The 23,733-nt window shown below is 39.8% G+C and overlaps 2 protein-coding genes across 3 annotated transcripts in view; one reads left to right on the plus strand and one right to left on the minus strand.

The window, feature by feature from the left end:
- EDARADD (EDAR associated via death domain) overlaps positions 1-23,733 on the minus strand; it is an 86,795-nt gene that overhangs the window by 22,693 nt on the left and 40,369 nt on the right. Inside the window, exons 3-4 of one of the 2 annotated variants that reach the window (XM_050950463.1) lie at positions 21,043-21,108; positions 8,142-8,213 (exon numbers count right to left, since the gene is read on the minus strand). Coding sequence is in view for 1 of the 2 variants with exons in the window: in XM_050950462.1 (XP_050806419.1) it covers positions 3,031-3,061 (31 nt within the window). In the remaining variant the exon portion in view is untranslated. Of the gene's footprint in view, positions 1-3,030; positions 3,236-8,141; positions 8,214-21,042; positions 21,109-23,733 lie in introns of those variants that run through there. The other variant, XM_050950462.1, reaches the window with a different exon arrangement.
- Positions 16,817-23,733, plus strand: part of ERO1B (endoplasmic reticulum oxidoreductase 1 beta) — a 69,995-nt gene continuing 63,078 nt past the window's right edge. The window contains exon 1 of the mRNA XM_050950486.1: positions 16,817-17,156. Coding sequence (XP_050806443.1) covers positions 17,055-17,156 — 102 coding nt within the window. The 5' untranslated portion in view covers positions 16,817-17,054. The remainder of the gene's footprint in view (positions 17,157-23,733) is intronic.

The raw sequence follows: 23,733 nt of genomic DNA on the forward strand, positions 1-23,733 counted from the left end.
CTTCTGATTAGCTCTTTCCAGTGACAGTTGTGAGGCACCTCAGCATTCTGAAGTGTGTTTACAGCTGCAAAGGATACTTGGTTATGCTGATATATTTTTTGACACATTTTTATCAGAGTTTAGAGTGTGTCATTTTATTCAAGTACCTTTTGCTGCCTTTAACATTATTTAGCTTTCAGAAAACCTCCTGTTTTAGCTATTGGGTTTTCCAGAGTGCCAATTTTGTTTCAGATGTGTGGAATCCCATCAGTTGATCCCTCTCCCCAGATCTGCTTTTGGCACTGAAAATGGACACTCCTGTGGATTCTCCTAGGTCATTTCTCTTCAGGACTATCAGCAAACAAAGATCAGTATGACTACTTAATATAAATTTTTATCTGACTCAAATAAATATGATCATACAAGAAAGAAAACAAATGGATTTTTATTATTCTCACTCCCTGTTCTACTTTGGACCACTATTGGCCAGAGGAAGATAGGTAGCTTCAAGGCTGATGGCTTGTCTAATTTAAGAAAATTTGCACCACTGCAATCACATATGTAGTTTCCTTCTTGTAATGTACCTCAAATGTAGACACTCTACACCAGCAGGTACTGAAGCTTACACCATCTTAGCATAATTACCAAATTAAACTACACTGGTGTATGCCCCCCTTTGTTCCAGTGTAACTATATCAATGTAATTACACTAGTACAAATATTCTTAATGTCATCAAGCCCAGAGACATATTGGCCCAATAAACAATGAGGCTCTGATTAGGCAAATGTGGTCCAGAAATACCATTATAAACATGATGGAGCATTATATACAATTATACTGCACTGCATTACATTCTGCCTTTTGGTGAATCTGTTTACTTCTGGTGCTACATCTCTGTTTGTTACAAACGGTGTAAACTCTGCCACTGACTGGACAGAAGTTATTTAAGCTGAAATATTCAAAATCAGGTTTCTAATAGTATGCACTCAAATACATATTTAAGTGCCAGTGGTCATCCAGTTTGAAGATGTTGGCCTTAATCACTTCCTCATGCCTTGGTTTGACTAGGGAAAAAAATGTGTTTGTGGGGTAGGAGGTTAGATTGTATTAGCTAGCAGCAGGGGTAGGCAAACTATGACACGTGTGCTGAAGTCAGCAAGTGAGTTGATTTCCAGTGGCACTCACACAGCCCGGATCCTGGCCACCGGTCCAGGGGACTCTGCATTTTAATATAATTTTAAATGAAGCTTCTTAAGCATTTTTAAAACCTTATTTACTTTACATACAACAATCATTTAGTTATATATTCTAGACTTAAAGAAAGAGACCTTCTAAAAATGTTAATGTATTACTAGCAGGTGAAACCTTACGTTAGAGTGAATAAATGAAGACTGGGCACACCACTTCTGAAAGGTTGCCAACCCCTGAGCTAGTGCAAACTAATATATGTGTTCTAAACTCTAGTGTAGACAAGGCATGTTGTATTTCAGCATGTGCTAAATTCCACCAGCTCAGAACAGATTTAAAAGTTTATTAGAGAATATTTAAATAAAGATGATACAAAGAGTTCAAAGCGTCAGTTGTTGGTCATTGGGGGCAACATACAGAGTATAGGGGGATGCTGGTATTTGGGAATTGGTTAGCACATAACATATACAGTCTGTAAGGTCCCCCAATGCGGGGTGTATGGTGGGTGGGATCAAGAAGCAGTAGGGAAGCAGTGAAGGTACATCGCTCATACAGTGGGTTATAGGCAGTCATGGGTATAAGTAAGTGGGCCGGGTAATGAGGACAGGATGACCCTCACATGGTGGAATCTAGTGCAGTGGGTTTAGGGCTTAGGGGATATGGTTCAGTAGGGGGGGTTTATAGGCCTCCTCCCCCCCATGGGTGCACAGAGCCATGCCGGCTCACTCTTGGTATTGGCGGTGGCCGGTGATGTGCTCTGTGTAAATGTCCCTAGACCACCGGATAGTGTCCGAGACCATCAAATGTCTCATGAGCCGTGCATAGCGACGGCCCACCCCACAGGCCCTAAGTACTCATTCATTACATGCTAAACTGTTAGCGAACACAATTGGGTGGGGGACTCAAAGCCCTTCTTGTCTAGACAAGGCCAGGAATCCTTAGTTAACGCCTATAAAACTGGTACAATGGGTTAAAAAAAATGCTGTATCCAGAATCCGCAAAACCTCCCTGAGGCAGGCAACTTTTTGGACCTCTTTGTAATAAAAGACAGCTTGCGTTGTACCTTAGGGGTGCTGCCAGGTTTAATGTATTCATGCCTGAGCTAGTGAATCATAAAACACTTTGAGATTCTCTGAGGTGAGGGGCTATGCAAATGCAAAGAATCATTTTTAATATCTCTCCCAAACTCTCTTTCATACACAACGTGGGGAGAGGAGGCGGGCTTGGGGGGCCTCCGTCAAAAGCAGAGCGGCTTGCTGGGCTTACTTGTGCTAGCTTGAAAGTTTTAATAGGCAAAGTTTCCTAGGAGAGAAAATCTGGCAGCTCTGATCCCATCCCCAACGTGGCTGGGCTAAGGGAGGGGAAAGCCCCTTGTACTGATCAGCTGTGCACAGAGAACACAGCTCAGCACATGAAACACACACAAGGCGAGACAGAGCGGAAGCTGCTGCGGGCTCTCTCCACTACAGCGCAGGCACAGCTGGGAAGGAAAAGCCGCCCGGCCCCAGCAGAGTAAGGGAGGGTCAATGTCCATCCTGTCAAGTATCAGGGGGTAGCCCTGTTAGTCTGTAGCCACAAAAACAAGGAGGAGTCCGGTGGCACCTTAAAGACTAATGGATTTATTTGGGCATAAGCTTTGGTGGGTAAAAAACCTCACTTGTTCCTTGTTAATGTCCATCCTGGGCGCTGTCTCCGCGGCTCCCAATGGACACTCCGGACTCCCTCCTCCAGCCCTGCCCCAGGGACCTGCCTCCAGAGCTGCCCTGGCCGCGCGCCGCGCACGCTCCCACCCTGTCCCCCAGGCAGACTCCAGCGGGGCGCGCGCCGCGCACCCTCCGCCCGGGGGGGAGTGGGGACTTTACCTTCAGGCAGAGGGTCCTGGAGAGAAGCCATCGGGTGGGTGCGGGGGGAGACTGGCAGCCGGGCCAAAGGGAGCGCGAGGATTAGTGCCTGTGCGTAACTGGAAAATCCTCTCCAGCGCCGCCGGGTAACCCCCCACGCTAATGCGAGCGGGCGCTACTGCCTCCCTCTCTGCTTTGCTTTCTTCTCCACTTCCTGGTTGGGGATTGAACGAAGGAGGTGAAGCGTCTCTCTGGGGAGCGGAAGCTGCAGGTAGAGCTCAGGCTGAAAGTGGGCAGAGGTGTGTCTGTGCCTGTCACCTGTAGGGGCTTGTCCCCTGCCACCACCTCTCATTCAGCGTTCATTAAAACCATGTGTTTTTATTTGATTTTCAAATATATGTATTTGCTCTACCTCTATAGTATTCGTTCTCCCCTGTATATAGTTGGTTTTTATTTAGATATATCCATATGAAAATTATATTCAGGAAAAGAAGTGTGTGTGGGTGTGTGTAAAAAATATGATTCTCTTGTGTAGGAGAGTATGTAGATATATATTATAGAAATGTACATATATGTGTATATAAAATACATGTACCTATTTAATATTCCTAGAAATAAATTCTTCTCAATTATGTTAAGATAATGAATAAAATCAATGCATTTTATTATTTTTTTAAATACATAATGTATATGAATTAAAATTAAATATGATATATATTCCAGCACACAAAGCAATATAATATTGCAGTTAGGCACTGTAATTAATTTATTACATCACACTCTACAATCCAAGCATATTCCCTGATCCTGCAAATACTTACGGATGTAAATAACTTTACCTATATGCCTAAAGTTAAGACCCTGCTCATACCTTGTGATCCCTGAGGATTGACTGCTATGCCTATGTGGATCACAAGGCAGAGTCAGGGCTTGATTTCATATGTGTTTTCAGGATCTCTGCCATCAGACTAATTTTTAAGTAATTTTTTAAAAAGGCTCTCTTCTTATCACTGATGATTTTACTGTATCTTTTTTATTTTTTGTTTTAGAAATCTCCGTCATTTACACTTGCACAGCCTGTGCTAAGCTCTCTCATTTGGTAGAGATTTTTTTAAAAAAACTCATGTATTGGGTTTAACATATTTAAAGGTAATACAGAGTTCTTCAAATAGGTCAATAAATGGGATAATGTTCTTAATAAAGAATCTCATATGTTGTTATATATACACAAGTAGCTAAGATATTTCAGTTATATGTTAACATAGTCTTACATTAGTTGCTTTTGTACAATCAATATTTGTATTTATTTTATTAATCTATTTTAGGGTCAAATTCTACTCTGTTACATCAAAATAAATCCACTAATCAATGGATTTTCACAGATGTAACTAAAGGTAGAATTTGGCTGTTAATATATAGCAATACAAGAAATTGCATAGTTTTGTTTAATTGATTTTTCCATATTTCATGCATGATAAAAATCTAAAGAAAACAATAAATACTAAATTGTCCTAATATGCATGTTAGTTTCAAATACAACACTTGAATCTATTTTTCATATTTTCAATAACACTTAAAATTTCTTAGCAATTTTTCAGTGTCTCAGTTTTATGGATCTGTGAATTCTAATAGAAGAAACAGTTGCAGAGAAATTTCTTTCTGTGTTGTACTGTAATTCCAATTCATCCTACCAGCTCCTTTATTTGAAAGGACCAAGATCCCAACCCTGCTTCTACTGAAATAAATGAAAGTTATGCCATTGAGTTAAATGGATACAGCTTTGGCTCCAAGAGTGTTCAAAAATCCCTATCATTGGCATCACTTGTGTATTTCTTGGTGATTAACAAGCAAAGGAAAAGTGTTTGCTTGAGCCATGTAATTTGAGTCTCTTCATCAGATTCCTCATACTACTGGTTGGCTTAGATGGTTCCCATGTAATTTAACTATTGACAAGTACTCCCAGAAAATGGTGGCTTTCCCTTACTTAACCAGAGCTTAGTCAGCAATAAAATTGCTGACTCTACAGCCTCATCTAGGAAGAATTTCTTTCGAAGTACGAACTTTTTTCTGACTTAATCAAGCTAAGGATCTGGAAAGAAAAGAAAACTTGTTTCTTCACAGATCTGCACCAGTGCTAGATCAATGGTGGGAGTCTCCCCTACAATTGTCAGTGATAGACAAGGATATACTGTAGCTAAGAATTTTCTGGATTCTCGGCTTGCTAAGCCTATGCCTCAGCAACAGGAATGCCATGCTGTGGATGAAGACATGGCTGTGTAGTGTTGTTGTGCACTGTTCAAAGGCTGCCAATTCTACCCCACAGGTGGCTGCAGTTAAAAAAACAAATATGCCTACACTGGATATATATATATATATATATATATATATATATATATATATATATATATATATATATATATATATATATATATATATATATATATATATAAATGTGTACCTTGGTTCCTTCAATATGGAAAAGATGCCATACTATTGTAATATACCGTTGTGATGATTGTATTTTATAAATGGACAGCCAACCTAATTCTCAATTACTGAGGGACAGTCTCCACTCATTGATATACTTTGTTTTCCACATCCAAATCTCTGTACAATTTGTTAAATCACCTAAATTTGGATTATTGCTGGTTATGTACTCTATGTGTCATATGACTTTTAAAAACTAACTTTATATTTGTGGATAATCTAAGCACTATACCCAGATGTTCAGACATTCTTTTCCCAACCTATGTATTATACAGCGGTGGCTCCAGGCACCAGCGCTCCAAGCACGTGCCTGGGGTGGCAAGCCGCAGGAGGCTCCCTACCGGTTCCCGCGCGGGTGGCAGTCAGGCAGCCTTCGGCAGCTGCCAGTCCGCGGCTTCAGTGGTGGGTACGCCAAAGCCGCAGGACCAGCACACCTCCTGCAGGCATGCCACCGAATTCGTGGGACCAGGGACCTCCCGCAGGCAAGCCGCCAAAGGCAGCCTGCCTGCCGTGCTTGAGGCAGCAAAAAAGTTACAGCCGCCCCTGGTATTATATAATTTTTTTTAACATTAGCTTTAATAACAATTTTATACCGTTGTGACGATGCTGTAAAGTACAGAAATTACCATTTTTACTGGGTGCTGCCCCAGGTTTGAGGTTTAGTGCTATTTACTATCTCACACTTCACCTCCTGAAATCTTCCATAGTTTGGAAGTGAAACAAAACTGGCTAGCCCTGAAAAGTGGTTAACACTATTAATAACGTACTAATAAGGCTGTTTCTGCAAGTCATTTCAGTTTCTCAAAGTTGAATTTCAAATGGAAGAATTCTTAAATTTGACAATGAACTTTTGATCACTTTATTTAAAAATTAATTGAACACTTTTTAAACTAAAGTACTGTAGTCACAGAAAAAGGTCAAGATTCTGGTCAACGAGCCCATCTCAACATTTCGGTTAGCAGGAACAAAACCGGTACTTGTTCCCTGGACCTAAATAAAGAATTCAGCAATGTGATATAGTAATCTGGTACACACTATTAGCTGTGTAAATCAATTTAGTGGTTAACTTTCCAGTCTTTTATCTTAATTTAATGATAGAAATATAAATCACCAGTTGTTATTTTATAAACTGACAAATCAACAGAACCGTCAATCATTGTGGCAAGACTATAAATTTGATTATATGGTAACAAGTAAACACCAGAAGTCAGATTGCATTAAAACAATTAAACTTTCTTAAACAATGCAGTCATTTATGTAATCAGGACAATATACTTGAGTACAATATACATTCGCTGTAGGCCTGATCCTGAAAGGTGCTAAACTCTATGAAACTGATCTGTACCTTGCAAGTATTCTGGACTTCATAGAATCAGGCCTCAAAGTAGCTACAACCATTTCAAAAAGTAAATGGTCAAAAATAATCCTTGAGCACAGAGGGTGAGTTTGTAAACAGCTGTAAATAATCTGATAAATCACAGACTTCTGATCTAACAATACCCCTTGTTTAAGAAGGAACTGTCCGTCTTCTGAATAAAGGCTGCCAATGTCATCCTTTTTATCCCACACACAGTATGTTCTTGTTCAACAAAGTGCTATTCTAGACCTCTACATGAATGACTATAAGCTTCACCTCATACTTGTCACCCAAGACCTCCTGCCAAGGAAATAAGCAACAGCTCCCCACTACCAGAACATAAACCTCATCCCCATTGTAACTTATTCAGTGAAACATGTTATTTCCCTCCTGGGACTGGTTTATGCTACTAACCCCTGCTGGCAAGATTAAGCTAGTATTTCAGAAATCAGTTTTATAGATAATAGTTCGTTGTTCTAGTTGCTTCCCATATTCCAACTATCCTTATTTAAAAAAGTTATTCCTTGTTTTACAAAATATTTACTATTTCTCCACTCTCTTTCCCCTAAACTCTCTAAGTTTAATGTATTTCAACAGAGTTAAAAGTTATGTTCTTGTTTTTTCTCCCAAGTGTCCCTCTATAGCTTTCAAACGTTGGCAGCTTCTGTATCTTGCTAGACCTGTTCCCTGAAAATGTACAAAATGTTTCTGAGTTTTGGAAAGGTTACAATTTTTTTTACTGAGTGTTTGCATGTCTGCAGTATATTATTATAGGGTTGCTAGGAATTCTATGACAAAAAATTATTTTTAGAAATGGAGACAAATACTAGCAATTACATGTAGTGAGATCATTTTAGGTAGATCTCAGAATAGATCTCCCATTTTCTGCGTGGGCTAGGAATTTCACCTATATGGTACTGTCCCAGTTCCCTTTTCCTATGCGGATGTCCCTCCATAGGCAGGGTGCCAGAGAATTGAACAAGGGAAGTGCTGTTCTCTGCCCCTAGATTTCCACTCAGAAATCAGGTTGGGAGGTAATACACTGTGGTGCTATTGCCTTCTTCTAGGTCCCTCCATGGCTGCTATTGAGCCAATTCAGGAGGACCCAGCCAAGCACTAGCCATCCGTACAGGACAGCTTCTGTCTTTTAGGGAAAGGAGTTTTTCATTACCTGAGGTTCTCTAAGCTCATCAGGGTTGGAATGAGGTGAGATCTCCAAAATTAATGCCTCTCTCCTAATAAGCACATTTCTCCAATCAGGCAAAGAATTCAAGGAAAACTGAGTTACCTTGTAAAGTTTTCTTCTTACTCTGGTTTTGCTGTGGATAGAGGAGTTTGGAGATATCTCCTTTGCAAATACCTATAAGAAGACAAACAAGTGTGCAAGTGTTGTAAGTCCTACCAACCATGACAGAATCCCCTTTCGATAGTTATAGCACAGTGATACAATGACTAATATTCAAGAGGAGAGGCATGCTGGCTAGAGAGATGGCACAAACTTTTATTTGCTGTCAGAACAGCTAGATTCAGCTCCCTCTGAATCTGCTCAGGCATCTGAAAATATAAAAATCAAAATGTTCAAACTTAGGATCCTAAATCCATATTTTGGGCCTGATCCAGCACCACTGAAATCAATGTAAGTTTTAACATGGACTTTGAGGAGAGCAGGATCAGACCCTTAGACACCTACATATAAATGGCCTGATTTTCAGAGGTCTTAACCATCTGTAGCTTCCATTGACATCATTTGGAATTGTGTGTATTCAATGCTTCTGAAAATTGGACCACTTTAATTTAGGTGTCTAAATATAGATTTAGGTGTCTAAGTCTAAACATTTTGAATTCAGTTCCTGCTGAGATTTAACTCAGTATTAGTCCAGTACTTCCATTTTAGCACCTGGAGTCCTATCCTGTCAATAATGAAAGCTTCCAAAGGTAACTATAGTAAATCTTCCACAGCATGTTCTGTCTCTGTACTCTCTAGCATTACGGACAAGGACAACAGTTATGCACCACACAGTGACACTTGTCAGTATTCAATATAACACATACAAAATATAAGAGCACAGAATTCAACTTTACCCCCCTCGCCCTTTCACATGGATCTGTTTTCTTCTTTTATTCCTCTTTGTACTCAGTTATTCTTTACCTCTTTTTCTTCACTCAATTTTTTTTGTCTTCTGTTTTCCACATATTTGTTCTAAAGATCTAGCTCTATGATTTTTCTATACGTGCTGTTTTTTAATTCTTGTACTTCCTTGTCTTTCCTTGTCTAACCCCTTGTCTTGTATGCAGTTCAAGGCCTACCTGGTCCAGGTCTTAATGACACCAGATTGAGCAACATACTTAATAATGGAGGAAAGAACTAGAAAATGTAAGCAAAGGAAGCTGTCATGAGATGAGAGAGAAGGTCCTCTCATGGATTGGTAACTGGTTAAAAGATAGGAAACAAAGGGTAGGAATAAATGGTCAGTTTTCAGAATGGAGAGAAGTAAATAATGGTGTCCCCCAGGGGTCTGTACTGGGACCAGTACTACTCAACCTATTCATAGATGATCTGGAAAAAGCGGTAAACAGTGAGGTGGCAAAATTTGCAGATGATACAAAATTGCTCAAGATAGTTAAGTTCCAGGCAAACTGCAAAGAGCTACAAAAGGATCTCTCAAAACTGGGTGACTGAGCACAAAATGGCAGGCGGAATTCAATGCTGATAAATGGCAAAGTAATGTACATTGGAAAACAATCCCAACTATACATATAAAATAATGGGGTCTAAATTGGCTGTTACCACTCAAGAAAGAGATCTTGGAGTTATTGTGGATAATTCTCTGAAAACATCCACTCAATGTGCAGCGGCAGTCAAAAAAGCAAACAGAATGTTAGGAATCATTAAGAAATGGATAGATAAGACAGAAAATATCATATTGCCTCTATATAAATCCATGGTACGCCAGCTTGAATACTGCATGCAGATGTGGTCGCCTCATCTCAAAAAAGATATATTGGAATTGGAAAAGGTTCAGAAAAGGGCAACAAAAATAATTAGGGATATGGAACGCTGCCGTATGAGGAGAGATTAATAAGACTGGGACTTTTCAGACTGGAAAAGAGATAACTAAGGGAGGATATGATAGAGGTCTATAAAATCATGACTGATGTGGAGGAAGTAAATAAGGAAGTGTTATATACTCCTTCTCATAACACAAGAACTAGGGTTCACCAAATGAAATTAATAGGCAGCAGGTTTAAAAAGACTAAAAGGAAGTATTTTTTCACACAATGCACAGTCAACCTGTGGAACTCCTTGCTAGAAGATGTTGTGAAGGCCAAGACTATAACCAGGTTCAATGGCTATTAGCCAGGATGCATAGCGATGGTATCCCTAGCCTCTGTTTGCCAGAAGCTGAGAATGGGTGACGGGATGGATCACTTGATGATAACCTGTTCTGTTCATTTCCTCAGGGGCACCTGGCATTAACTACGGTCGGAAGACAGGATCCTGGGCTAGATGCACCTTTGTTCTGACCCAGTATGGCCATTCTTATGTTCTTAAGAACCTTTCCACATACATCCCTCTTTGTTTGCATGATTGTCCATTTCTTTTGTCTTTTGCAATTTCTGTCTTTTTAAAGTGACTTATAATGTGATTTTCCATCAGTCCTTAGTATATGCTGTGGTTTTAAACAGACAGATACCAATGGGGAGAGCAGGATATTATCACAATATGTGCTGTTGTTACTCAACAGCCCCCGTGTTCCCACCACTGGAGTCTGCCAGTTTGCAAGAGGAATCAGTAACGTATTGATTCTCCAGTTTACTTTGCTAACTTTGGGAATGAGAAGTTCAAAGAGGAAAAACCTGTAAAGTTCAAGGTCAGAAGGCTCTCAAACCCAGCAGTGTGAGGTTCTGGAAACCCATTTCACAAACTTGGCAAATCAGCTGGGACTTACTAAGCTGAAATGTGAAGCTGGCCATCTTTTACAGCTGTGCAATAACATATTCCTAAATTAAAACAGATAGCATGTGACAAATGCTTACCCAGACACTGAGTGCCAAATGCTGGGTCATGTGCACAGTCGGAATATATGAACTATGTGTGAGGGAGATATGCTGGGAAATGAAGAACTGGCCACACAGCGTCTGTGAAGCCACTATTTGTAAAGCATCAGGGTTGCAATAGCTTCAGCAGCTACTTTGCCTCCCTTCTGCCTTACTGCAAAGGAAGGTTTGACCAATGGATCCATGTAAAAATCCATGGGCCCCACCACACTGCTCTCTACCCTGCCCCAAAATGAACCTATGCACAAAAACAGGGAGCAATGCCATCACCACAGAGTTCAGTGATGCAGATCTCCTGTGTGGATTTCCCATTTTTTGGCCCACCCATCAACTTTGCAGAATTGTATGTGTTCTGACACATTCGAAGTCTTCCATGCTTTCTGATGGTAAGAAAAGGATAGGACTTGCCAAAAATTATTTGCATTTTTAAAGTAATATTATCTAATTTAAAATTTTATATCTATATTCCTGTGCCTAGCAGCACACTATACATTGAAAAATTAAATATATTGTAAACTTATCCCCACCAATCCAGCTGAACATGCTATATACCATTAAGGCAGAAGATGAGACTATCCCTCTCTTCCCAGTAACAGCCCCAGGCAAGGTATTATAATTTCACTGCACTTTTCCTTGAAAGAAGCAGGTTTAATATACATTACCAGCCTTTAGAGTGATAGCCATGTTAGTCTGTATCAGCAAAAACAATGAGGAGTCCTGGTGGCACCTTAGAGACTAACAAATTTATCTGGGCATAAGCTTTCGGGAAGTGGGTTCTAGCCCACAAAAGCTTATGCCCAAATAAATTTGTTAGTCTCTAAGGTGCCACAAGGACTCCTTGTTTTATTACCAGCCTTATAATTTTGCTGCAATGGCTGATTTGCATTTTGCAACACAACTCTGTTTCCTCTAGAGCCATTTCATAAAACCTATAAAACACAGGCCCTGTCTACACAAGGGGTATTTTTCAAATATTTCCCACCATTGGGAAAATAACATTGGTGCAGCTGAATCAATGTTAGCAACAGTAGGGAACTTCTTTAAAAGTTTGTGAGATTAGATAGAGCTATACTGGGCAAAAATTAGCCAAGGTATAATTCCATTGACTTCAGCCGTGTTACACCAATGATGAATTTGGCTCAGGGTCTGCTAAAAAATATTACTGCACATTTCCACAGTTAGGTCCTGATGCTGGTCCCGCTGATAAAAGGGGTTTTGGAACAAATAAACAGTAATAAGTCACCAGAACCAGATAGTATTTACCCAAGAGTTCTAAATGAACTCAGATATGAAATTGCAGAACTACTAAGTGTGGTGTATAACCTATTGCTTAAATCAGTCTCTTTACCAGATGGCTTGAGGATAGCTAATGTAACAACGATTTTTAAGAATGCCTCTAGAGGCGATCCTGGGAATAACAGGCTAGTAAGCCTAACTTCAGTACCAGGCAAATTGGTTGAAACTGCAGTAAAGAAGAGAATTATCAGACACATAGATAAACACAATTTGTTGGGGGAAAAGTCAACATGGCTTTTGTTAAAGGAAGTCACACCTCACTAATCTATTAGAATTCTTTGAGGGAATAACAAACATGTGGACAAGGGTGATCCAGTGGATATAGTGTACTTGGACTTTCAGAAAGCTTTGACAAGGGGTCCCTCACCAAAGGCTCTTAAGCAAAGTAAGCAGTAATGGGATAGGAGGAAAGGTTCTCTCATGGATCAGTAACTGGTTAAAAGATAGGAAACAAAGGGTAGGAGTGTGGTCAGTGTACAAAATGGGTAAATAGCAGATATGTACTGGAACCTGTGCTGTTCCACATATTCATAAATGCTCTGGAAAAGGGGGTGAACAGTGAGATGGCAAAATTTACAGATGATACAAAATTATTCAAGATAGTTAAGTCCAAAGCTGACTGCGAAGAGTTACAAAGGGATTTCACAAAACTGGGTGACTGGGCATCAAAATGGCAGATGAAATTTAATGTTGATAAATGCAAAACAATGCATATTTGAAAACATAATCTCAACTACGCATACAAAATGATGGGATCTAAATTAGCTGTTACTACTCAAGAAATAAATTGTGGAGTCATTGTGGCTAGTTCTCTGAAAACATCTGCTCAATGTGCAGTGGCAATCAAAAAAGCGAGCAGATGTTAGGAACCATTAGGAAAGTGATAGATAATAAACAGTAAATATCATAATGCCCTATATAAATTCATGGTACGCCCACACCTTGATTACACTGCTCTACAGCCAAAATGCATCTGAAATAAATGTAGTCCAACTTTACTAATTCTGGGTCACTGAGAACAAAAATGATGCTTAAAATTGTTGATTGGCTCTAGTTTTCAAGATATGCTATTGGGTCAGTATATACGACCCTTGACTTGGGAATGGTGGAGGATAAGTGAGTTATAAAGGGAAGGGATCTGAATTTAAACCAGAAATGACTAAAATACATCTTTGACTGGATCTATGAATAAATCTATGACTGGGTTTGGACAGTACTTGCTTTTTAGGCAAAACAATGAATGATGCAATCTGAAGCTGGTATTGCGTCATACATGATATGAATTGCATCATGTTATTGCATCATGTTATTCCTAGAAGTCATGGATGATGCAATCATAACGAAGCTTACATCACTCCGCTGAACAAATTGCCCTATATCAGCTCTAGAAATCATACAGTGTCGTGCTCTCTTATTTGTCAGTGTTTGATTTTGCAAAGGGACACATTTCTGTTTAGCCAAAGTGAGCAGAGATGCCTCGTACTTGTGTGAACAGTGCAGATAACTTCTGCTATGTTTGTGGTGAAGTGACTTTTGCATCACAAAAGCGCAGTATAACCACTATGGTTAAGAAAGCCTATCACCTTTATTTTGGCTGCAAAATTGGAGATGAGGACAAGAGGTAGGCCCCACACATATGCTGCAACACTTGTGCAACAAATCTTCGCCAATGGTTGAACAGGAAAAGGAAATCTATGCCTTTTGCAGTGCCAATGATCTGGAGAGAGCCAAGAGATCATACCAGCAATTGTTACTTCTGCATGGTGCCTCCAGTTGGGAAAGGTGTGTCAAAGAAGAAAAAGTGGACTGTGCATTATCCAAACATTCCATCAGCTATATGCCCAGTACCCCACGGAGAAGGACTGCTGGTTCCTGATGCACCAGAATCATTCTCACTTGAGTCAGACGAGGAAGAGGAAGAGGATGAAACTTCTGGTCCTGAACCATCAATGTCCCAGGACCCACATTTTCTCCCATCCTCCTCCTCTGAACCACACCTCCTAACACAAGGTGAACTGAATGACCTTGTCAGGGATTTGGAACCACCCAAGAGTAAGGCAGAGCTGTTGGGCTCCAGACTACAGCAGTGGAATCTCCTGGCAGGCTATCAGGGGAAATGGAGCCCATCAATGCTTGCAGACTATTGCTGGACAGTGACAAGAGATGCTCCATTTAATGAATACAAGAGACAAGCCAAGACGCGCCGAGTAGACAGTGAATAGGACTAAACTATGTACATAATAGTTTTTTGCCTTTTGTTTCATAATACATTTTATTTATATAACCCTTTTGCTGATTTTTAAAGTGTTACCTAAACAGGACAGGTGAAATATTATCATGTAAAGCAACCATAAACACATGAAAAGACTTAGGTTTACAATTTATGATTAAAACTCTACTATCTACACAATATACATAGACATAAAATGTAAAAACTTAAATATCTTAGAAACAGTAGCCAATCAGTTGTTTTAATTGTCATATTTGAATTCAGCACATCAAAATACATAATAAATATAACATTTTATCTCTGAAGCAGACGACTTCTCAAAAATTGTAGACCAGTGTTATTGAGTGCAATTCTGGTCATTCCATCTCAAACAAAATATATTAGAATTGGAAAAAATGCACTGACTTCAATCAGCTTTAGATCATCCCTACAAGGGATATTCTGGGGGACTAAGAAGATCATGATGAAGGGTGTGAAGGAAGTTTAGGAGTGGGGTTGAAAATTGAACCATAATTCTAGCACCGCTGCACATAATTTAGGTCTAATGTGAAACAGCACACAGGACCTTGTATATAACTAAGGAACCATTCTCCAGTTTTTACAAAACGCAGTAGTTCTGTAAAGAACCTCTAAGGAATAAAAAGTCTTTTTTCATGAATGTGGGAGAGGTTTTTTTTTTAGCTACCAGAGCCTAGCATGAAGCAAGCACTGCTCTTGAAATCCATATAACCCTCCTTTTCAAACATTAAAAAGAGGAGCTCTTGCAAACATTGGAAATGAATTACAGCTATATACTTAATTGCCTGGGACTAATGGTTGTTACTGAGCCAACTCCTTGGCATTTGGAAAAGAAGAGAATAACAGTAGAGGTATCACTCCTATTGCCATTCCCAGGATTGCTGGACCTCTGAAAAACAAGCCAGACAAGAAAGGGACTTGAACTTCAGTTAGTTGTAACACATGGACGTGACTAAAAGCTTCTCTGCTTTTTCAAGAGAGTAACCTGACAGGACTGAATCACTGTTCCCCAGCTTCCTATATTTCCTTTAGTTACAAGGGACAGACCATGCTGCCATCTCTAGAAATGTCTCTTGTGAAGGAAAACGTGATGAGAAAAAAAGTAAAGGGAAGTTTAATCCAAAAGAAAAAAGCCACCTTTAATGAATGAAATTTACTTATACAAAATCTTTCAAAGTAACTTCAACACATACTTCTCAGCATTTTAGTGGTAGTAAAGATAAAATGAGCTAATCTTTAAATATACTTTCTATTTCTAAAGCATCTTATCTCTATGGCTCTCAAAGGGCATTAGCAAATATTTATTATTTGAAATGCACAACACACCTGCAAAAGTAGGTAACTGAGGCTGTGCTCTGTTAATAAATATGACAGGGAAGGGACACTGAATAAATCTGGATACTTAAGGGAATTTTCAGTATAATTAGTAGACGAGGGAACCTGACTTGTTTTTGATAACCTGCAGTTGCAGATCACTGAGACTTGTATAATAGAGGTTGTATTGTGTAACCATGACAGAGAAGGATTAAGTGCAGTGTCCAGGTCAGGGAACAAATTGCTTTCAGGAAAGGACAAAGAACTCAGGGGTCCTCACACCCACACCATGGTCTCAGTACAAGATGGTATTGCCGTCACCATAGTGGCCTCCTGCAATTGTCAAAATATGGCTATTTTTATTTAAAAACAATCCTATATTTTGCAATAACGGCCCAAACCCCAGCAGCAGTGAATTAGGAATTATAACTGTAAAAGCAGCAAAGAGTGCCACTTTTACAGATCCAGACTAACACGGCTACCCCTGATACTTGAATAATAACTGGTTTCAGGCACCGGGCTTTTGCCCAAGCGCCCCACTGACTGTGGGGGTGGGGGTTTACCATCACATGTTCTACCTTTAAAGTAATGAATATTTTCCTGTGGGGCTGCACGAAGGAACACCCACTGACTGGGCCATGAGACACAGCCAGTGACGTGCTTGCCCCCCCACCCCCCGATCCGTACGCCGGGTGCAGAGCACAGAGGCCACGCAAGGCGCGAACTAGAGGCCAGCCAGCTGTGCTGACGACGTCACAAACGACTCTTTCGGACGCCCCTTACCCCCTTGCGCGGGGATTCCGGGGGGAGAAGGCTGAACAGGAGGCTCCGGGCAGCCTTAGCCCCGCCCCTCTCCACCTCCCAGTGACAGGTACTAAGTCGTCTCCTCTTGTTTTGGAGGGGCGCGTGGTTATCTGTGATTGGCCGCCGCTCGGACCCCGCCTCCTGTGTCCCAGCCCCCAAACCGGGCTGGGAAGTGCGGCCGGTTGGACTCCAATTCCCAGAGTTCTTTGCGCGGCCGGCAGCGGTTGGGTGGCCGCCGCCGCTGTGCGAGTAGGAGGTTGGGGGCCGGGCCCGGCGGCGCAGCGCACACGGGAGCGTGGCTGAGGCGGGTGGAGGTGAGCGCGGCGCCCTCTCCTGACAGGTGCCCGGCAGAGGCAGCGGAGACAGCGTCAGCCGGTCTCGGTGCGCCCGCGTCCATCCCCTGCCCGGTGCCGAGCCTCTTGGCCGCGCGGCGGAGCGGGGCGAGGGCCCCCCGGGGTGGCGGGGCCAGAGGGGAGCAGCATGAGCAGCGCCCGCGGAGCCGCCCGGAGAGCAGCGCCGGGGACGGGGCTGGCGGTGCATCTCCTGCTGCTGGGCAGCATCTGGAGTCCGGTGGAGGCCCAGGTGAGTGACGGGGCCCGGCGGGGGCTGCCCGTGTCGGGGGCTGGGGAGACGGACCGTGGAGGAGGAGGGGGACTGGAGTTCCGGGCTTTCCTTCTCCGGCCAGTCCGCAGCTGGATAACGGCTCACATGTGTGCAGCGTTTTCTGTCCTAAGAGGGATCCCGAGAGCTTCGTGGGCTCTGGGTTTGGTGCTGCTGGCTGCTCCGAAGAGGGGGACTGCAGGCTGTCAGCAGTTTGCAGGACCAAGCATTATCTACTTTATCTCTCTTTCCGCTGCCTCTTGCTGAGTGAGATGCGCTGAGGTTTCATTGGGGAGCTATTTTGGTTTCATTTGCAAACAGTAGCAGAGCAAGATGTTTAATGTGGCTTACTTGTAACCGTGCCAAGGGGGTATATGATTGGAGTATTCTCTGAAATTTTGAAAAGATGAATGCACAGAGAAGTTCTCTGTTATGGGCTATCATAATATTTTTATGCAAAGATTAAGACATTAAATAGAGGAGTTGATTAATTCAGGAAGCAGTACTTTATATACATATGTACAAATTTCATCCTAAACAATCCCTGAGTGTTTCACAAGATATGCATTGTATCATGCCATTCGTTTTTAAGCAAACCTCTGACTTCTTTAGGAAGTCTGTGGGAGGTATAGTATGGTCTATTGGTAGTGCTTAAGGACCTGGGAGTTACAGCTGGGAACAGAACTCAGGTCTTCTGTTACTTTGACTGCACTGTAGTGATGTTGCATATTAAGCTTTGTTACCCCCTTGTACAGAGGGAGGTATGCTTACCATTCTTTTTTAATTGTTTTGAGAAACTGAGAGCGTCGTATGCCAAAAATACTATGGAAGTGGAGAGTCTTTTACTTTTATTTATCAGAAACAGCCATGTTTAAGGTAGCAGCTGTGATATGGGAGGGTAGGTGAAGCTTTGGCCAAAGAGACTAGGGAAAACCTATGGAATCATTGACATCCATGCAGAGCAAGCAGGTTCTTGTCATCTCTTTTGCTTGTTTTAAATATATATTTACGTTTTCATACCATGAAACCTGCCCTACAGTAAGTGACCATCCAGGGGACTGTCAATAATCACTTGCCCAGTATAGATTACCTTTTATTTAAGTGAAACAAAACACTCAAGCCGGACAAATTCAGTGTGGAAATAAGGTGCACGTTTTTAAGTGAGAGTGATTAAACATTGAAACAAGCTACCTAGAGAAGTTGTGAATTCTTCTTGATGTCCTCAAATTAGAGTTAACACTGAATGCCTTTCTGAAAGTTATGCTTTAGTGAAAAAAGAGTTAGTGGGCTCAATACAGGAGTAACTGGGTGAAATTTAATGGCCTGTGATATACAGGAGGTTAGAGTAGACGATCTCATGGTTCCTTTTGGCCTTAAACTCCATGAATCTATGAAAATGTGTTGGAAATTTCATGGGATACATTAAATGATACATCCATCCATATCCAAATTAAATTGTCTTTAAAGCAGGCTTGTTGGGTTTTTTCGTTTTGTGTGTTTTTTGCTGGTAGTTCTTAATGCTGTCATTAACAAACCTTTATGCAAGTTTTGCTGTATGTTTAATCTTTAAACTGCAAGGGATATCAATTGTTTTTCAATCCAAGGTTTATATATTTGTAGGGCTATCAATTAATCCCAGTTAACTCTTTTGATTAAATCAAAAAATTAATTGTGATTTTAAAAATCACAATTAATTGCACAGTTAAAGAATAGAATACCAGTTGAAATTTATTACATATTTTTGGATGTTTACAACATTTTCAAATATATTAATTTCAATTACAACACAGAATACAAAGTGTACAGTGCTTACTTTATATTATTTTTATTAAAATATTTGCTTTGTAAAATGATATTTTTCAGTTGACCTCATATGAGTATTGTAGTCCAATGTCTTTATCATGAAAGTGCAACTTACGAATGTAGTTTTTTGTCATATAACTGCACTCAAAACCAAAACAATATAAAACTTTAGAGCCTACAAGTCTACTCAGGCCTACTTCTCGTTCAGCCAATCACTAAGAGAAATAAGTTTGTTTATGTTTATGGGAGATAATACTGCCTGCTTCTTAATTACAGTGTCACCTGAAAGTGAGGACAGGCATTCCCATGGCACAGTTGTAGCCGGCGTTGCAAGATATTTAAGTGCCAGGTGCGCTAAAACTTAATATGCCTCTTCATGTTTCGGCCATTTTTCCAGAGGACATGCTTCCATGCTGATGACGCTTGTTAAAAAAATAATGCGTTAAATTTGTGATTGAACTCCTTGGGGGAGAATTGTATGTCTCCTGCTCTGTTTTACCAGCATTCTGCAATACATTTCATGTTATAGCAGTCTCGGATCATGACCTAGCGCATATTTGTTTTAGGAACACTTTCACTGCAAATTTGACAAAATAAGATGTCAATGTGAGATTTCTAAAGATAGCCACAGCACTCGACCCAAGATTTAAGAATCTGAAGTGCCGTCTAAAATCTGAGAGACACAAAGTGTGGAGCATGCTTTCAGAAGTCTTATAAGAGCAATACTCTGATGTGGAAACTACGGAACACAAATCACCAAAAAAGAAAATCAGCCTTCTGCTAGTGGCATCTGTCTCAGTTGATGAAAATGTGCATACGTCAGTCCACACTGCTTTGGATCGTTATTGAGCAGAACCCGTCATCAACATGGATGCATGTCCTCTGGAATGGTGGTTGAAGCATGAAGGAACATATGCATCTTTAGTTCATCTGGCATGTAGATATCTTGTGTCGCTGGCTACAACAGTGCCACGCAAATGCCTGTTCTCACTTTCAGTTCTCACTTTCAGGTGACATTGTAAACAAGAAGCAGGTAGCATTATCTTCTGCAGATGTAAACAAACTTGTTAGTCTGAGCAATTGGCTGAAAAAGAAGTAGGACTGAGTGGACTTGTAGGCTCTAAAGTTTTACATTGTTTTATTTTTGAATGCAGGGTTGTTTTTGTACATAATCCTACATTCGTAGCTGAACCTTTCATGATAAAGAGATTGCACTACAATACTTGTATTAGGTGAATTGAAAAATACTATTTCTTTTGTTTTTTACAGTGCAAATATTTATAATAAAAATAAAGTGAGCACTGTACACTTTGTATTCTGCGTTGTAATTAAAATCAATACATTTGAAAATGTAGAAAATGTCCAAAAATATTTAAATAAATGGTATTCTGTTACTGTTTAATAGCGTGATTAATCACGATTAATTTTTGTAATCGCTCAACAGCCCTATATATTTGTAATAAGATATTAAACATTAAATAAAATATTTTAACAGCAGTTCAAATTCTTGATATCTATTATCCCCTAGTTCTTTACAGTGTTTTGACTACTAGTTTTCTCTCTCATATTTTGCGTATGCAGCAAAGTGGTAAAACTGTGAGGAGCAAAACAAGGTATCCCAGTTGGTTTTCTAATGAGGAAATATGTTTAAGCAATTAAAATACAACCACCTGATAGCACACCTTTAAAATTGTCTGTATAAAGGTGCTAACAATGTTACTGCATTCATGTATTCTATTCAGAGCTTGTACGTTTCACAAGATACCAAATTTAGATGTTTCTATAAATTCCGTATTTTAAATGCATGTAACTTGGCACTTAATTATGTTTAAGCATAATTTTTATAAAAGGTTGGCTTATATTGGAAAACAAGTTAGAGAATTAATAGTTTACTGGTTACATGGGATGTCATATATAGAAATCATTTTAACAGACACTTTCATACATTTCCTGGAAACAAGATTGTGGGCTAGTCACTTTTGATCCGTATGATACAAATAAAATTAAAAATAATTAATTTGAATGTTATAGTTGCTAGTAAGACAGTGATGAGAGAATTGCATACCTTGTGGTTATATTTAGCTGGTCTGTTTTCCACTTCCTATAACACGTATGCATGTAACAGTTGTATCTGAAAAATTAATATCAGCATTAAGTGCCTTGTTACGTTATCTAGAAGTTTCTCTTTCTTCTCCTTCCTAAGGGGAGATATGATCGAGGTATATAAAATCATGAATGATGTGGAGAAAGTGAATAAGGAAAAGTTATTTACTTGTTCCCATAATGTAAGAACTAGGGGCCACTAAACGAAATTAATGGGCAGCAGGTTTAAAACAAATAAAAGGAGGTGGTTCTTCACACAGCGCACAGTCAACCTGTGAAACTCCTTGCCTGAGGAGGTTGTGAAGGCTAGGAAAATTTTATGGAGGTTAACATTAATGGCTATTAGCCAGGATGGGTAAGGAATGGTGTCCCTAGCCTCTGTTTGTTTGTCAGAGGGTGGAGGTGAATGGCAGGAGAGAGATCACTTGATCGTTATCTGTTACGTTTACTCCCTCTGGGGAACCTGGCATTGGCCACTGTTGGTAGACAGGATACAGGGCTGGACGGACCTTTGGTCTGACCCAGTATGGCCATTCATGTGTCCTTATGTTCCTCAGTTTTATATATATATAAAACTGAACATTGCCATGTTTTCCAAGGTAAGAAATGAAATGTTTAATGAGTTGTTGTAGGTGTAATCTTTGTAAATAGACTTGTTTAAAAAAAGTTTTACAAATCTATTAGCACTAGAAATGTTTTCATTAAATTGTTGGTTAAATTTCAATTAAGTGTCTAAATCCCTTCCTCCAACAGCATAAATTCCTTATAGTATCAGAAGTAAAAGTACTGTATAAGAAGCAGAAAAATGCTATGGACCAGATTCAGTTGTGGCATAAATTTATGCAACTCAATTAAAATTACTGGAGGTGTGATAACTCATGCCAGGGCAGCATTTGGCCCTATACCTATCAAGTGAACTAGCCAGTCTAGTTTCATTGTCAGAGATCAATGAAATGCAACCCCACCGCCCCCCAAAATAAATAAATAAATAAAACCCCCAACAACCTAGCATGAATAGTGAAAAGTAATAGGCTTTTAATATTTGTTCTAATAATGTTTTAACACAGGATCTTTTTAAATGCAATTCTTTTTCTGACAACATAATAAAGAGAATTATTTCCATGCAAGTATTCAAACAGTAATAGAGAAGATGCAGAAACCTGTTGTATTGAACTTACTGAATGATAGAGTATTTTAAGTAAGATAAAGCTCTGAGTGTGGAATCCACGCTAGGAGAACCGCTCTGTAAATGTAAGGGATTTCAAGCTACTCATTAATCTGTTTTGCTGGTGTATCATGAATGAGGATTATCACCTTCCAGCGTTGTGCCTTCACGCACAATATGGGCCACTTAAAACACCTTCCAAGAATATCTTAATATAATTACAACAGTGTTTAGTTTTAAATTACACTTTGCAAAGTTTTTTTTGCTATTTTATAAAAAAAAATTGTCTCACTTTTGAAAACAGATTATTGGAGATAGTTTGTATTGTTTCTTATCTATGTTGTAAACACTGATACTTTTGATACTTTTTTAAAATTGTTTTATCTTTAGACTCAAGACTTCTTAGATGTCGCCTTTCTTCTCATTTCTGAAGAGTCCATCTTCTATCTTCAGTGTTTTGTTGCTTGCTGAATAACTCTTAATTTGTGTTTGGAAGACTAAAACACAAGCTGTAGGTTTTAATGAAAAACAATATTGTGTAGCATTGTTCTATTGCCATTTCTATAGTTGACCATGGACTAAGATCTACAAGTATGGTTAAATTTATTAAAGGTATTTAAAAATGCTTTCAGTGTTTTAAATTTTAATTTTAGGCACTGATACTGCAAACATTTACTCATGTGAGTAGTTTGGCTTACTTGAGTAGCGACCTGGGAGTCAGTGGGATTAGTCATATAGGTATTTACAGGATCAAATCCTATGTGTGTCATTAAAATTAGCGTCTGTACCAGATGACTGGAGTGTAGCAAATATAATGCCTGTTTTTAAGAGAGACTCTAGAGGTGGTGATGGCAGTTATGGGCTGGTAAGCCTAACTTAAGTACCGGGGAAATTGTTTGAAACTATAGTAAAGCGCATAATTATCAGATGCAGAAACATGATGTGTTGGAGACGAGTCAACTTAGCTTTTGTAAAGGGAAATCATGTCTCACCAATCTACTAATCTGATGGAGTCAACAAACGTGAAGAAGGTTGATCAGTGGATATAGTGTACTTGGGCTTTCAGAAAGCCTTTGAGAAGTTCCCACACCAAAGGCTCGTAAGCAAAGTAAGCAGTCATGAGAGAAGAGGGAAGATTCTCTCATGGATCAATAACTGGTTAAAAGATAGGAATCAAAGGGTAGGAATAAATGGTCAGGTTTCACAGTGGAGAGTGGTAAATAACAGGTCCCCCCAAGGATCTGGGACCAGGGCTGATCCACATATTTATAAATGATCTGGAAAAGGAGATAAACAGTGAAGTTGCAAAATTTGCAGATGATAAAAAAAATTACTCAAGATAGTTAAGTCCATGGCATCAGAAATTAGTTTTCTATTCTAAACAAGTGTAAAGATAAGATATTGTCACCCCTCTTCGAGTTTAGCTGTTAGACAAAATTCAGGGTCCTATGGTTTTGTTTGAGGAGAAATTGATGACACAGCCAGATA

Source organism: Gopherus flavomarginatus, chromosome 4, assembly GCF_025201925.1.
Source record: "Gopherus flavomarginatus isolate rGopFla2 chromosome 4, rGopFla2.mat.asm, whole genome shotgun sequence".
NCBI classification, from domain to species: domain Eukaryota; kingdom Metazoa; phylum Chordata; order Testudines; family Testudinidae; genus Gopherus; species Gopherus flavomarginatus.